Source organism: Amphibalanus amphitrite, unplaced genomic scaffold, assembly GCF_019059575.1.
Source record: "Amphibalanus amphitrite isolate SeventyFive unplaced genomic scaffold, NRLGWU_Aamphi_draft 000449F_arrow, whole genome shotgun sequence".
Taxonomy (NCBI): Eukaryota; Metazoa; Arthropoda; class Thecostraca; order Balanomorpha; family Balanidae; genus Amphibalanus; species Amphibalanus amphitrite.
Genome location: NW_024881943.1, coordinates 297937 through 312547, shown reverse-complemented (window position 1 = coordinate 312547; position 14611 = coordinate 297937). Strand labels below are relative to the sequence as shown.

The window sequence follows — 14611 nt, the reverse complement described above, 5'->3', positions numbered from 1 at the left end:
ATGAAGTGTCTATGTATACAGTTATGTGGTGTGTATAGATGTCGATGAGGAGATGCGTCAGCGTGACCCTATGTCCTCCTGTCCGTCTCACCAGGTAGACCACGTGATCCGCACGCTGATCCTGACCCCCTCCCGCGTGTCACCAGGTGGATGATCACGTGATCCGCACCCCGACCGCCGTGAGCTGACAGCTATTCCCTCCGTCCTGTCAGGTGGATGATCACGTGATCCGCACGCTGATCGCCGTGCTGACCACGGAGGAGCAGGCGCTGGGTCTGCAGCAGCCGCCGGGCATCGGCCAGCGGCCGCGGCCCGTCATCAGTGACGTGTTCAGCGGCGGCGGGCCGCGCGAGCCGCCGCCGCCGGCGGCTCAGCAGCAGGGTCCGCCGGGTCCCCAGCAGCAGCAGCAGCAGCAGCAGCAGCAGCCGAGGGTCTCGCCGGACCAGGCAGCGCCCGCACGTGGTCAGTGGGCCACAGTTTCGGGTAGTGTGGACTGTATAGAGAAATAGAGACAGTTGACGGCCGTTTATATGCAATTTAAAGGTACGAGTTGAAGTTTAGAAACATGTTTTCCTCAATGATTTGTTGTGCCTCTACCTTCGAAATGAATTTTGCTCTCAACCTACCATCTCATTTTCGCTGAGGTACTTGGTCTTTTGTTCCGTATTCTTGTCCAGCATCCATCATGACCTCTGTCCTGTCCTGCATCCTGTCCGTCCTTTCGTCCTTCGCCTGGCCGGCCGCTCAGAAGCCCGCCCCAAGTCGGGAGACCGCGGCGGCGGCAGCAGTGCTGTCAGTACCGGTAGCAGTGGCGCTGGTGGCGGGGGAGGCGGTGCGGGTTCTGCCAATCCCTCCGCCCGCCACTCGCCGACCCCGAGACACACAGATACCGGTCAGTTCCTCTTTCCTTCCCTTGTGTCCTCCGCTGTCCTTCGTCGGATATACGCTTCATTTATGAATCCTAACAAAATATAAATATAGAATTGAAGGCGAAGGATAGAATTAAAGCATTAAAGCTTCTTCGGTAGATAATACATAGGTACACCCGGTATCGCGCACTCCAATCGTGTTCACTGCTCACCGGTGCTTGATTTGCAGTAGTTGGTATATTTTGTTTATGGGTGATGCATCAGATATTCATATCTCTCAGACACACCGGTATGTCTCCCTATTCCCCCTCAAACACCCACTCCACCCCCGCCGCCCCCCAGGTCAGCACGGCGCGGCCAACAACGGACGCTACTTTATCATCAAGGCGAACAGCACCCGAGCCGTGGACGCCTCGGTCACCAAGTGTGTGTGGGCGTTCACACCCAACACGGAGAGAAAACTGCTGCACAACTTCAAGGTGAACGGCGGTACGGGGGCAGGGAAGGGAGCGGGCGGGTTGGGTTGTGTTTTTGGATGCTTGTTTTGTTTTGGAAGAAGCACAGGTGTTAGTGGAAAGGTGCGATTTCGTATCAGTTCATGCTCATGTTTGTCGGTGAAATTGTTTGATGGTTTGGGCACGAGGCCGGACACATCTGTAAGTTATTCGTTTATACATAATAAGTGATAAATGATAACTGAATGAATATATGACTCATGGGGACACCTGCATCACGACATTAATAGTTTTGTCGTGTGGCTTGTAACTATATCCTGTTCATGTCATGCCTGCATAATCCGTCTCTGATAACCCTATCCGTGGAAGGAGTGCGCTCGCCGCCACCTGTCCGGGACCTGACCGCTCTGTTCGTTCCGCAGGAGGGGCGCACCGTGTACCTCGTGTTCAGCGCCCAGGGCTCGGGCCACTTCCAGGGCTACGCCAAGTTCCTGGGCCAGGCCTCGTCGGAGCGGTGCCCCGATCTGCAGGGACCCAACCTCGGACAGTCGTACAAGGTACGGCAGGCGGCGCCACTGGGCACAATGCGGGATACATCGCGGTGGACATGGAACGATGGTTGGTTATTAGCGAGACATTGAGTTACATTTTGGTTAGGCAAGTCGTTAAAAGCAAAGTAATGCAAGAGTTTTTTTGTGGTAGATCATCACAGTGTTTATTTACACCAAAACAGGTAAATTTAACAGGACAATAAAATGATGCGGCGAGACATCATGCAAGAGACACACTGCTAGTAAACTTCTGGTTCTGGTGGTTCGTCTCTGATGACTTGTGATACACTCAGAAGCACAAACAATCGATCGTGAACTGCCCCACTAACTGTTGCTTGCTGCGTCCCGTTTTTCAGATCGAGTGGGTGAAGCGGGCCAACATCCCGTTCCAGGCCACCCGTCACCTCATCAACCCGTACAACGAGCACCGACGCGTGCAGACGAGCCGGGACGGCCAGGAGGTGCAGCCTCAGGTGGGCTCGGCGCTGTGCCGCCTCTGGGACCGGCCAGAGAACCGCTCCGGACCGCCCGGCGGCCCCGGCGGCGGCACCCACCTGCCCTACGGCCTGGAGCAGCCCGACGACCCGCCGCCGGGCGTGGGCGCCGGTCTGGGGCCGCAGCCGTTCCACCAGCCGCCGCCGGGGCCGCAGGGGCCGCCGGGCGGCGGCGGCCAGGCGGCCGCGGCGCCCGGTCCGCCCCCGCCGCCCCAGGGGTTCGCCGGGAGGCCGATCAGGGGCAAAACGTACCCGCCGCCGCCGCAGCAGGGCAGGGGCTTCTACAGGGGCCAGGGGTTCCGGCAGTGAGGGGCCGGATACAAGGGTGGTGTGTGAGGGGCCGGTACCTACGGGGGGACGGCCTCCAACGCCCGAAATCCCCGGCCAGTAGGTCAGCTAATGCTCTGTGGGGCGATGTGTTTTCTCTGGCGGCGACTGCCACTGCCTGTCAATGTGAACAAAACTATTCGACGTAAGACTAGGCTATGGGCGACGGACGGGGATAGCTATACTGCAGCTGAGCGGCTACTGCCTTTTGCTATAGAGACTGGCCTCCTTGGGTTCGGCTTACCCATTGCGTTATCTAATTGGCAATATCAACCGGAGTGTGTTTTATTGGCCGGCGTTTGTGCCGAATCGTCTGAATCTAGTTCAGACGAGTCTGCGTGCCAGCCCGATAAGGTCGTACGAGTACTTGCCGCGGTCAGCGCGGGGTTCATCTGTGTTCCCCGGCTGGCCGTGCACCAACCAACTCAGGGTCGGTGAGATGGGACGGGAAGGGTGTGTGGTTCTCTGCGCTGATCACAGTGTTTCATCCTGCACCGGCTGAACCGTCAATCGCTGCCGATCTCGAGGTTCGGACTAGTGTTGGGCCGGGAGAGGTGCGGCTGTAGTAGGCCGGCTGAGTCAACAGCGGCTGCCGATCTCGAGGCCCGGACGAATGACGGGCCGGGAGAGATGCGCTCAGTGGTAAACCCGGTGGCAGGCGACAATCAGTGCCCGGCGGCTTCGAATGTCAGGTCACGGATGGCTCGGGGCCCAGCCGGGTCTGTGGCCTGAGGTGCGATGGAAGAGCTTCTTCGAGGAGCTGCCATTGCGTTTGTGCCGGTCGGTATTAGGGCCTGAGGCCCGGAGTAAGAAACATAATCAGGCGATGGAGCCAGGAGCTTGCCTATTTGATGGGAAGATAGTGCTGGTATGGGTTTGAAAAGCGATGCAGGGTTTTCGTGTAGAGCGATTAGTTTGTTTTCTCATTGCCATTAATGCACGTGTGATTTGTGAATCTAGTTTGTTGCCCCAGCTTCCTAATGTGCGTTGTTTCCTATTGCTCTTTGAGTGGTGATTTGTACAGATGGTTTAGTCGACAAAGTGCTGGGTACCCGCCCCGCTCGTGTGCGGGCCCCACTTAGTGCTGTGAAGGGGCCGACTCTGCGGTGACTGCCCCTCGGCTGTGGCTCTCCCGGGCTGTTTCCGCGGCGCGGGGCCGGGTGAAGTGGAGCGCGCCGGGCCGGCTCGGTTTAATTCCCCGCGCGGGGTCCGTGTCAGAGCGAGTGACCGTCGGTACACACCCGGCGGAGCTGCTCCTCCCGTTCTGCCGTTCAAAGTTGGATAGTTGGCATTGGCTGTTTAATACACCTGTTGCTGTGTTTTTGCGTTTGACCATGTTTGATATTGAATTACAGGATGAAGTAGGAATGCAATCCTTATCTGAAATGATTCACGCTGAATGAATTGCGAAGCCAGCGCACACCAAATGGGTAAGACAGTCGCCTGGGCTGTTCGCGGGAACTTCAATGAAGCAACTGCATCCAACACCAAACTCGGCACAGTGCCACGGATGCCACGGAAACTGGCGCTCTTATTTGCAACAGGAGTTTGAACAGAAGTCAACGGCCATTGAGACTGACTGCTGTGAGATATGCAGCTACTTACGTATTCATTAGCAGTCAGTATTTGTTTTTCAAGTGTTTGTAAATGAGGTGTGAATAGAGTTCATGCAAACCGCAGTCAACTTTATTCAGTAGGTCGAGACGACTGACGGTCGGTCGAAGGCATTTCGAAATCTTCTGAGCCAATAACGAATGTTACCGTAAAGCGATGATGCTTGCTTGGGGTTTTTTTTTTTGTTGGGTTAGGCCCTTTCGGTCGACAAGACCATTGCAGAGCCGGAAGGATGATAGGAATTAGGGGGAGACATTGGTCTGGGCAGGCATCCTAGTGAGTCGCCGGGGCTGAGCCCGTCCAGAGGACAGGCCACCCAGCCCCAAGGCACTCACTGCACCCGGCTACGGGGTGCGCTCCCTCAGGAGCAGCGGTGCCGCTCCAAGGGAGCAGCCCGCATGAGATAAAGTTGCCTGTCCAGCCCGGAGGGGGGTTGCGGCTTGGAGGAGAAGGATTTCAGTATCCTGAGGATAGAAGCACGGATAGGTGATTGGGGGTTTATTGCTTGTTGTTTCCCTCCCCAGTGCCGCAGGGAGTATATGCCTCCAGTAGCGGCGGAACACCTTCAATTAAGGGGGGGGGGGCACTGCCGACTTTTGGTCCCTTTCTTTCCATGCAACGCCCATAGGGCTAATCAAAATCAAAGGGGGTCACGGTGCCCCGGTCCGGTGCCTTCCCCGTTCCTCCACCTATGTATGCCTCGGCAGTAGTACGGCTGTTTTACTTTTATCAGCGCCATCTGTTTGCGCAGAGGGTCCGCCATCTTCGACTGAATTGCTACGTATTCAGAAGATTCGACTGAGTCGATTCGACAGACGCTGCCGTTTTATTGTCATAGTCATGCAAGAATGTTGTGCAGTGCTATGCATTGAGTATTGCATAAAGATAGGTTGTGAGTCATCTTTGAAATCAAAACATTCCATACAAACTGCGCGCCAGTTATGTTGTATCCGTTTTATGACGTACGTGGAATTTTGTTCCGTTTTACTGCTGTTTCTAGGGTGACAGCGTGGTATGCTTAATTACTTATTTGCAGACATGGGTGGCTGTGTCTGCTAATGAGTGCTGTTTCTGCATGAAACATGCTTTTTGTGTTTCCATGCGGTCTTCTGAGACTTGATTGAAGCTACCGTACTTGATAGCGGGTTGATTTTGAAATGCTGAGTGTCATTTAATCCCTGAAGCATTTCTTTACTTGATATTCACGGTCCTTTCGTTGTCCACATCCTTAATTCCTAAGACCGTGTTGGAAGTTCGCCTGTCTGACAAGTGTCCTGTCGAATAGCTCGGCGCCGACAGTTGACGCATCGAGTTGCCCGGCTCGATCGCCGCGGTGTGAAGGACATTACACGTATATCCGCGATATATGTTCGGCGCGGTACCGACGCGGCCTTCCTGGCCACACCTGGGACCGTGAGCAGTAGATGGATGTGCCCACTGCACTGCCGGCACCCTGAGCCGCCTGACCTTCCCACTCCCCGGCCGGCGGCGGCCGGCGCCAGCTCAGCACGAGACGTGCATACGGCCGGACCGCTGCACCGGCCCGCCCCGGCCATCCTTCCCTCCGCCACCTCTCCTGGAGACCGGCAGCAGGACAGTGTACCCAACGGCCAGAGAGCAGCGGCCAGCGATCACCGCCCGGCACCCAGCGGGTTCAGCAGTATCCGTTTCGCAAGCGCGGAGGTCCGGGCGTCCTGAGCGATACTCCCGCATTACGTATGGACGCGTACAATCTATGTCCTGCTCGGGGCGCGCGGTGACACGGCGTGCCGCACACTGTGGCCGCAATTAGCGACCCTTTCGGCGCGGCGCGGACCCGCCGGCGCCGCGTCACTGACGACATTCAGCGCGGTGCGCGCCTGGCAGCGGCCGCCGCCTCCGAGACAGGATCCGTGACGCACAGCGGCCACGGCGGCCATAAAGCTGTCCCAGCTCGGTGTGGGGAGGGGGAGGGGTGTGATCTGCCGGGAGCGGCGCTGGGGCGGGGTGACCCTCTCAGAGCTGAAGGACGGTAATCGGTTAGCGCATCCATCGGTGCACGCATGTGTGTGACTGCATTGAGACTGGACGTCTAATTCTTGACGTCTAGTTCTGACGTTTCTAAGTTTGTATGGCCAATTACACGTCAATCCATGCCTTCATGGATATCGACCACAAAGGGAAGCATACAATCACCCATCGAAAGGCTTTCATAATAAAAATTATCTAATCATTATGTGTGTTGTGTTCTGAAAACCCTCCCGCATTGTGCACCTTAGCCAGGCCAGGCTTGATTGGGCCTTTCTGCTGGTATTTCACCCCATGTATCGGCAGGGATTTCAGTCTTCAGTCCGTGTACTGGTATTGTTGGGATTTCATCCAGTCCATGTATTGGCTGGGATTTTAACCACGCCGTCTATCGGTTTGTATTTCAGGCGGCCTGTGTATCGGCCGGTATTTCAGACAGCCCCCAGTCTGTGTATTGCTGGGATTTCACAGCCAGCCTGCAGATCGTGTATCGCTCGGTGACGTCAGGCCTCGAGTGGCCGTCGACGGCTCCATGGTGCTGTTAGAGACTCGTGACGTGAGATGTTGCGACTGATAATAGGTGATAATGAGCCGCCAATTTATGTATAGGGACTTGACGGCGATTGCTATCAATAGTCCACTGGTAGCGTCTCTGCAAATCCTTTGTTCGATACATGGTGCTACATACTTACCTATTGCTTGATCCGTGTTACTTTACGGAAACAGGAGAGCTGAGGTGCTTGAGGCTTATTGTATGCAATTTGCAAAGTCACTACTTTTCACTTTAAAACTATGGCTCAGCTCAAAACGAGTGTATATTTTGGGTCAACCGTGAACCGAGGCAGCGTCGCATGTGGAACAATGGTGTACCTTGCCCTTTCAGATCCCCCTCTGACACAACACCCGCGCCAAAAACTTTCCCGGAATGCCCCGGACCTGGCTACATGCGAGCAGTGTCACTGAAAGTATTAATGTTACACTGTCACTTGTCCGACATCGCCCCACATTTCTTCGAGTTGCCGCTGTTTATCGTAATTTCGCCGGACCAAAACAGCGTGTTTCCAAGACCGCCACACAGGTGCTGTTGTCATAAATTCCAGGAACGGAAAATATGGGCACGCTGAATAGCGCCTCGCCAAAGTTCAGTGAGGAGAAATGAAAGAATGCAGCGTAAATACCGCAATATATTATGCAGAGAAAAATGTTCAGGGAAACTGAGCAACGAGTTGCGAATGGAACTTCAAACAGCACACCGAATGACCGCTCGTGAATGCAGTTGTTGGCACGGCACGTGTCGTGTATTCGGCTATCTGAATGTATAAATTTGCTCGACTGAAGTCAGCGCGGCACTGGTCCACATGCCAAGCAACCCGTGGTTCCGGCCCCGCACGGAGATACCGATGTTCGCACTCGGCTCAAACGTTTGGCTCGTCAGTGTTTAGCATCTCAACTCCAGGTGTTGTTTAGTTTGTGTCGTGTTTTGCCAGTTGATAAGTGTGTCACGTATCCATTACGCCGTTCTCGGATGATGTCATATCCCGTGTCGGCACAGGTGGCTCGGTGGCTGCCGTGAGGAGCACTTCCTTGACGCGCTCTGCATGTTTAATTGTAGGCTATTCAGCGGGCAGGCTACCAAGGCCACTGCAGGCCCTCCGCGCTCGTATTACGCATTACGGAGCGGCACCGCGTCCCGACAAAGATGCAGTTTTTAATACCGTATGCGTTATCGTCATGCCGACCATGAAAACCGTGGTTCGGCAATGTTAATCGGTGATTTGAATGCTGGCAATGTCGCCATAAACTGGCCATTCAGCGGTCCGATATGCTAATGAAGTACCACAACTGAGTTTTATATTGGATTAGGATTCAAGTTTCCGCTCCTATTCTCCTTGCCAAGTCCCTGGGCCCAATCTTATAAAGGTTGTGCTACCAAATGGCGTACTATCATTCCACCCCACTCTATTTACGGCACCCTATTCACGCAATCTTATAAAGAGAATAGCATGGTAATTCTATTCACGCCATTTTGCCCACAGTACAAATCAACGCCAGCAGGAAACACGCAACGTGATTGGTCAATGTCTTGTCGCCGTCGCTATTGGAAATTATGCGTACTGTTTGCGAACAGCAAAAGTTATGTGTTTTAATTTTTATGGGGCATTTATTTCTTTTAGAGACACACATATGTGTAATGAATAAGTTATTTATGGAAAACGTGATAGCAAACTATGGAAAACACAAACATGCTTGAAGAATTCTCCTGAAAAGTGGATTGCCGACCAAATAAATTTCAGCGAGGGCATTCTCGCGCTCAGAAATTCGAGTGAATAAAGTGTTTCTTCTACTTATCATTTGCATTTATTTGCTGTTAAGGCATTGCAATAAATTTGTTAAAGAATTATTTAAATAGTGATTTAATTATAGCTCGGCTACTGTTTCAGTAATTTAAGAAATGCCGTTGACAATGAAGCTCCTACAATTTGAGCATTAGGATACGTTCATTAACTGGATCAATTCAAGATATAGCTTATTTTCCTTCTTGTCATAAGCTCTTGACATTTTCCTTCTTGAAGATAAACTACTAAAATTCTAAGACTACGTACATGAACTGGATTAGGCCAAGTTACAGCTTATTTTCCTTCTTATTCAAGCATAGGTACCTGTTACCTAACCTAAAGCTAAAAAGCAATTCCTCAAAAGATTGAAGAACCCAGTCTACATATCAAAGCATATCAAGAAAAATACTCGGCTCAGAAGTCAGATCGAGATGCAGGAAGAGAAACAACACATTGATCCTTAACTGTGCCAGACAGAAAGTGAGGAGATACGAATAGTGAGTAGGAATTAACAATTTTTTGACGAACTAAGGTATATCATCATTAATTTAAATATCTAATCAGAAGCCATGAAGTGCCCGTTATTTGTGTCATACGTGAGACGTGAGAATAGGCTAAAGACCCATACCGGTTCTATAATGCAGTGGCTGCCGAAAATCTATGATGGTTACTGGTGCTAAAATCCTCTTAAAATCCCCTTTTAATTTGGAAAATAAATTCATATAGCGATGAACACTCGTTTTTATGTGTTTTAGTGTGCATTTAGTTCCTGAAAAGTTTTGAAATTGATCGTTGTCTGTATAATAAGCATCATTATAATAAACCATGAGTTAATATGTGGAGGATGTTTTATTCTTAGAAATATCATAACGTAAAATATTGCATACTTTTATCATAAAAACATTGAACTTATCTTAAATGAATTTAACTGTCTGAGAAGCTCGTCAAAGTACGCCACAAATTCTGGCGTGAAATGGACGCCGCTGAAACCGCAAACAGCTGATGATTGTCGGTGTTTTGAGATGTGCACAGCTGCTCACGGTTAAAATCATGCTAGGGCATCCTCAAAACCGGCGGATACCAATGCTGAAGGGAGCGTGCCGTGTTTTCGATTTTACAGAGTTTTATAAGATTGCGTACTATATATCCAGCCTTAGAGTGCTGCCATATCCATTTCACGGCGTTTATAAGATTGGGCCCTGGAGCCTTTATATTTCATTAAATTCCCACTGCATCTCTTCCTTATCGACCACACCTCATCTCACGTCACCTTTTACCTCCACAGCACTAATCTACTCCACAACCCGACAACACGCCCTATTTCCTGTTTGCCCGCCTTACACAGTTGACATAACCTGTTCCAGCCGTTCCAACCGTTTGTCCCGACCGCCCGACTCACCCCCACCCCACTCTCTCTCGTCTGTCCCACGCTACCCCACCTGTCCCCCGTCCCCTTCCCCGCTCGCCACTCCGCCCGCTATCTCGCCTCTCGTCCTGTTCCATATTTAGATCAAGTACCCTGTTAAGCCCGGTGACTGAGTGCTAGTTTGTTGGCCACAACACGGACACAATGCTCGGCGCTACCGCCCTGGTCCGGCTCCGCCCCGATGCAGGCCCGCCTGCCGGTCCGACGCGAGTCCTTGGTTCGATTACGGCCGCTGTGGCCGTCATACATCGACGTCTGCGGTGACAATGCGCTAATCAGGGGGCGCCGAGGGCCGCGCCGGGTGCACACGCCGCGGCGGGACGGAGATCGGTGGCGGCACCATGACACTGATGGGGCCGCCTCGTTATCCGGCCGAGCGGCTGTCGAACCAAACGAGAAGGGATGCAAGGCCAGACCCGGAACGGGCGGGGGTAAATTCAGCAGGAGATGTGCCGCCGATGGCCTGATGCAACGTGGAACGATTACTCAGCGATTTGTGACCGTGTTTGCCGTTTGGTGCGTTATTGGGGCCAGGCTTGGAAGGATGGAGATTGGAGACCGATAAAAGGTAAGTTGAATATTGAAGGAATATAAATTGTCATTATAGTTAATTGTCAATGTCGTCTAAGAAATAGAGTGAAAAAAGAAGGAAAATAGGAGCGAACGACCAAGAACTCGCCAGTCAACTGATTTGAAATGTGACTTACGCAGTAGCATCAGCACTCAGCGTCTTTAATAGACACCGCCGCTTCTCTCTGCTTACATCCGCCTGCTGTGGGCACCCATGTCTGTGTGCTCGTGGGCTGTTTTCGCTGCGATGGTATCACGGCTCGGCGCCATGTGATTACCGGATCAGCACCGCCTCATCCATACGTAATTGAAGGTTAGGTATAGCCACACCTGGCTGTGCACAGGTGATACTCTGATCTGTGGCTGTGGCTCCCGAGCCCGCCTATAACGCAGAGCAGCTCTCCATGGCTGTGGAGCCGTCCCCCGTCCCTGGCCGTTCCACGGTTCGTCGGAAGGTCATCTCAGGCTCAAAAGAAACGGTATATACCATTCGAAAGCTGAAGGTGAGCTGAATCCAAAAATGTATTTTTTATCAAAATCGATCGATGGCCTTTTTTGAAAATTGCGTTTTTGTAAAAACTTAATAATTTTTTATTCAACGGGCTGTCCCAGACATTCTTGAAAATATAAACATATATTTTTGAGTTCCAGTGAAAGCTGAATGCCAAAAGAACAATATCCAGCGGAGCAATGTTTCCAAAGATTAATATGCGTCTCCCACAGCCGACAATAAGGCGCAATTACACAGCTCAGTGTCACGATGAACCAAAGTCAGCCACACAGAAGCGTGAAATGGCCCTTATCGACTCGCAGACCCGGCGCTCTCGGCCCGCCTGACCGGCCACGGAAAGAACGTTCGGCTCTCGTTCTATTAAACAAATGTCATATTTGTCAGTTTAACTGTCCACATCGCTATTAAAGTTATTCAGGATACCTGTGAAGAAAATTCATTGTTCTGCTTGATTTACAACATGCTTTATTTTACATTTTTCTTGTACATGTTTTGTTCCATCCAGCTGCGCTCAGTGCCCGCGCAGGGGAAGTGAGCGGGGTTTCACTGTCAGAGGCTGTACTGGTGACAGCTGCTCGGCCGTGCGACCGGTCAAAGGTTACCCTGCCCCACCGGGCGCTACCCCCACTCCACCCGAGCTGAGGCCGGTGCAACCTCTGACATTTCAGCTCGGCCAATTTTCCTTATATGGGCATGATACCAAGCTCAATTTAGCAAAGTAGACATGAACAAATGCAAATTAATGCATGATCTGAAGATGACAGAACAATGAATTTTCTTCACAGGTTTCCTGAATAACTTTAATAGCGATGTGGACATGGTTAAACTGACAAATATGACATTTGTTTAGTAGAACGAGAGCCGAACGTTCTTTCCGTGGCCGGTCAGGCGGGCCGAGAGCGCCGGGTCTGCGAGTCGATAAGGGTCATTTCACGCTTCTGTGTGGCTGACTTTGGTCCATCGTGGCACTGAGCTGTGTGATTGCGCCTTATTGTCGGCTGTGGGAGACACATATTAATGTTAGGAAATATTGCTTCGCTAAATATTGTTCTTTAGGCGTTCAGCTTTCACTGGAACTAAAAAAATATATGTTTATGTTTTCAAGAATGTCCGGGACAGCCCGTTGAAGAAAAGATTATAAAGTTTTTACAAAAACGCAATTTTCAAAAAAGGCCATCGATCGATTTTGATAAAAATTACGTTTTTGGATTCAGCTCACCGCCAGCTTTCGAATGGTATATATCGTTTCTTTTGAGCCTGAGATGACCTTCCGACGAACCGTGGTTCCCCGGCCGGCTTCAAAGGCAGCGCTGGCTGCGATCTGCTGTTTAGTTATGACACTAGATCGACTCCAAACGAGTGTTTCACGCTTTTAATCATGCAGTCCTGATCACTCTGGAGTAGTGCCAGTTGCATCTGTCCACCGCATGTTTATGGAGTTGGTATTACAAGAACGTTATTCATTGAATGCAATCTATATTATAAATCCTAAAAAGTACCCCGCCGCCCACGCCGTGTGCGACGTAGTCACTTTGTAGCGCTTATTGCGGCGGCGTCTGTTGACCTACGGCCATGTACAGCCCTCTGCAGACTGCGTGGTAGGTATTCTTTTTTCGACAAAACCGATAATAACTCAAAGGTTATGTTATCAGTCGGTCGGAACTCACTGCAAATAGATGCGCCATGCTCCACTCCTTCGATTAGGTTTATCAATAAACAAAGCTTACGCCTTGTGTGGCGACAAAATGCAAAAGTTTGTTTTGGGGGCAAATATAAACTTTTGGGTTTAATTTCCGAACTAGATGAAAAATGGATACGGTGATGATGCCAATCTAAGGGGCGGGGTCTAGCGCGTCTTGCTGTTACGATTTCTGAATGACCGATAGCATAGTATTCGCGTTATTCTCATTTTTGTCGAAAAAAGAATACCTACCACGCAGTTTGCAGAGGGCTGTACAGCCATTTTACAGCAATGTGGGCCACCTTTACACGTAGGTCGTATTAAATTTTGGACATGATGCGGCCGGGGGTGCGCCCGCGGCGCGTGCTCGCGTGCCCATAGGGTTAACATTAGAATTGGGAAAAACACGCTATTGCTCGGGAACGGTAAGGGCTACGGGGGTGAAATTTTCACTGCAAGTCGGACGCGTGCACTCATTTGTCGTATTAAATTTTCGAGGGGGTGGGTTCAGCGGTGTGCACGTGGTGGGGCCGCGACCGGCGCCGAGCAGAGGGCACGTGCTTTAGGCTCAGTTGTTCGCTTAAAGGGACCCTCCCACCTTCAAAAAAGTTAATGAATTGGCATGAAAGTGATGTCGCTCGGTTCAGAAAGAGCAAAAACGAATATCTACCAAATTTCATCGAAAAATATTCACCGGTTTTCAAGATATTAGACTTTTACTTTTGTTTACTTTTTGGGATTTCCGCTGTTCCTAGCGACTTTATTTGAAAGTGCGGCATTTGTTGCGCGCAAAGCAGCATATACCACCGCGTGCTACAAAACGTTTTAGTCAAACATTTAACGGACGTTCGAAAGCCTGATGACGTCATCAGATTCCCGTAATGGTTAAGAGATAGGGACCACGCTGGTCCCACCCTGCAAGTAAAGGGAAGAAATTTCTTGAACACCATAAAGCTGTGGGGGTTGCGACCAGGATAAATGGTGGTTTCTGAGCCTGGCCGCAAACTTGGCTATCTCAACTCAAAACTAATGTTAAGGTGGGAGGGTCCCTTTAACCCGCGCGGGGCTGGGGTCTCCAGCCGAACGCGCGGGGCTGGGGGGGGGGGGTAAATTTTACCCCCCCTGTTATCTCCCGAACTAATGGTCCGATTTGGAAAATTCAAACGCCAATCGAAAGCTCTCATCACGAACTACTAAAAACATGTACTTAATTTAAAGTTTAAGGTCAAGGTCAAGGTCAGGTCAAGGGTACAAATTGCAAGTTTCTACAGTATCGGCCTTGCACCGTAGTTGCCGAAGAATGGAGTCATGGACTGAGACTGATCGCCCAAAACGTGTTCTTAGGCTACCAAGACAATATTCGTTGCATACAATATCATTCAGAGGTCAAGGTCAAGGTCAGGTCAGGTCAGGTCAGGTCACCAAAAAACAAAATATAGAAAAGGGCATGTGCGACACATGTTTTATGGGTCATTTTACTCATAGAATTCAATAGGCACACTCAATAAGTGATATGGACCACCTCTGGATGAATTTCAGGTAGAGGTCAGGTCAAGGTCAGGTCAAGTGAGGTCAAATTTTGAAGTTGGTTGTTAAGGCCTAAAAAGGTGTCTATCTGATGCAGTTTTTCACGGCGAATCGAATGGTGCTATTTTTGTTTCCGTACGAGGTCTAGAACTTCCAAAAAAGTCATTTTTCAAAAATTTTGTGTGTCGTGACGTCATGAAATTTTGAATAACTCCCACATTTTTGAACCGATTCTTCTAAAAT

General features: G+C 50.7%; 1 protein-coding gene across 3 annotated transcripts in view; it reads left to right on the top strand.

Annotated features, from left to right (window-relative positions):
• Positions 1–4019, top strand: part of LOC122391673 (3'-5' RNA helicase YTHDC2-like) — a 40675-nt gene extending 36656 nt beyond the window's left edge. For 2 of the 3 annotated variants that reach the window (XM_043385813.1, XM_043385812.1), the window contains 5 exons: positions 213–462; positions 749–892; positions 1212–1348; positions 1747–1881; positions 2232–4019. In XM_043385813.1, coding sequence (XP_043241748.1) covers positions 213–462; positions 749–892; positions 1212–1348; positions 1747–1881; positions 2232–2678 — 1113 coding nt within the window. In that variant the 3' untranslated portion in view covers positions 2679–4019. The remainder of the gene's footprint in view (positions 1–212; positions 463–748; positions 893–1211; positions 1349–1746; positions 1882–2231) is intronic. The other variant, XM_043385814.1, reaches the window with a different exon arrangement.
• Positions 4020–14611: the final 10592 nt, after the last annotated feature.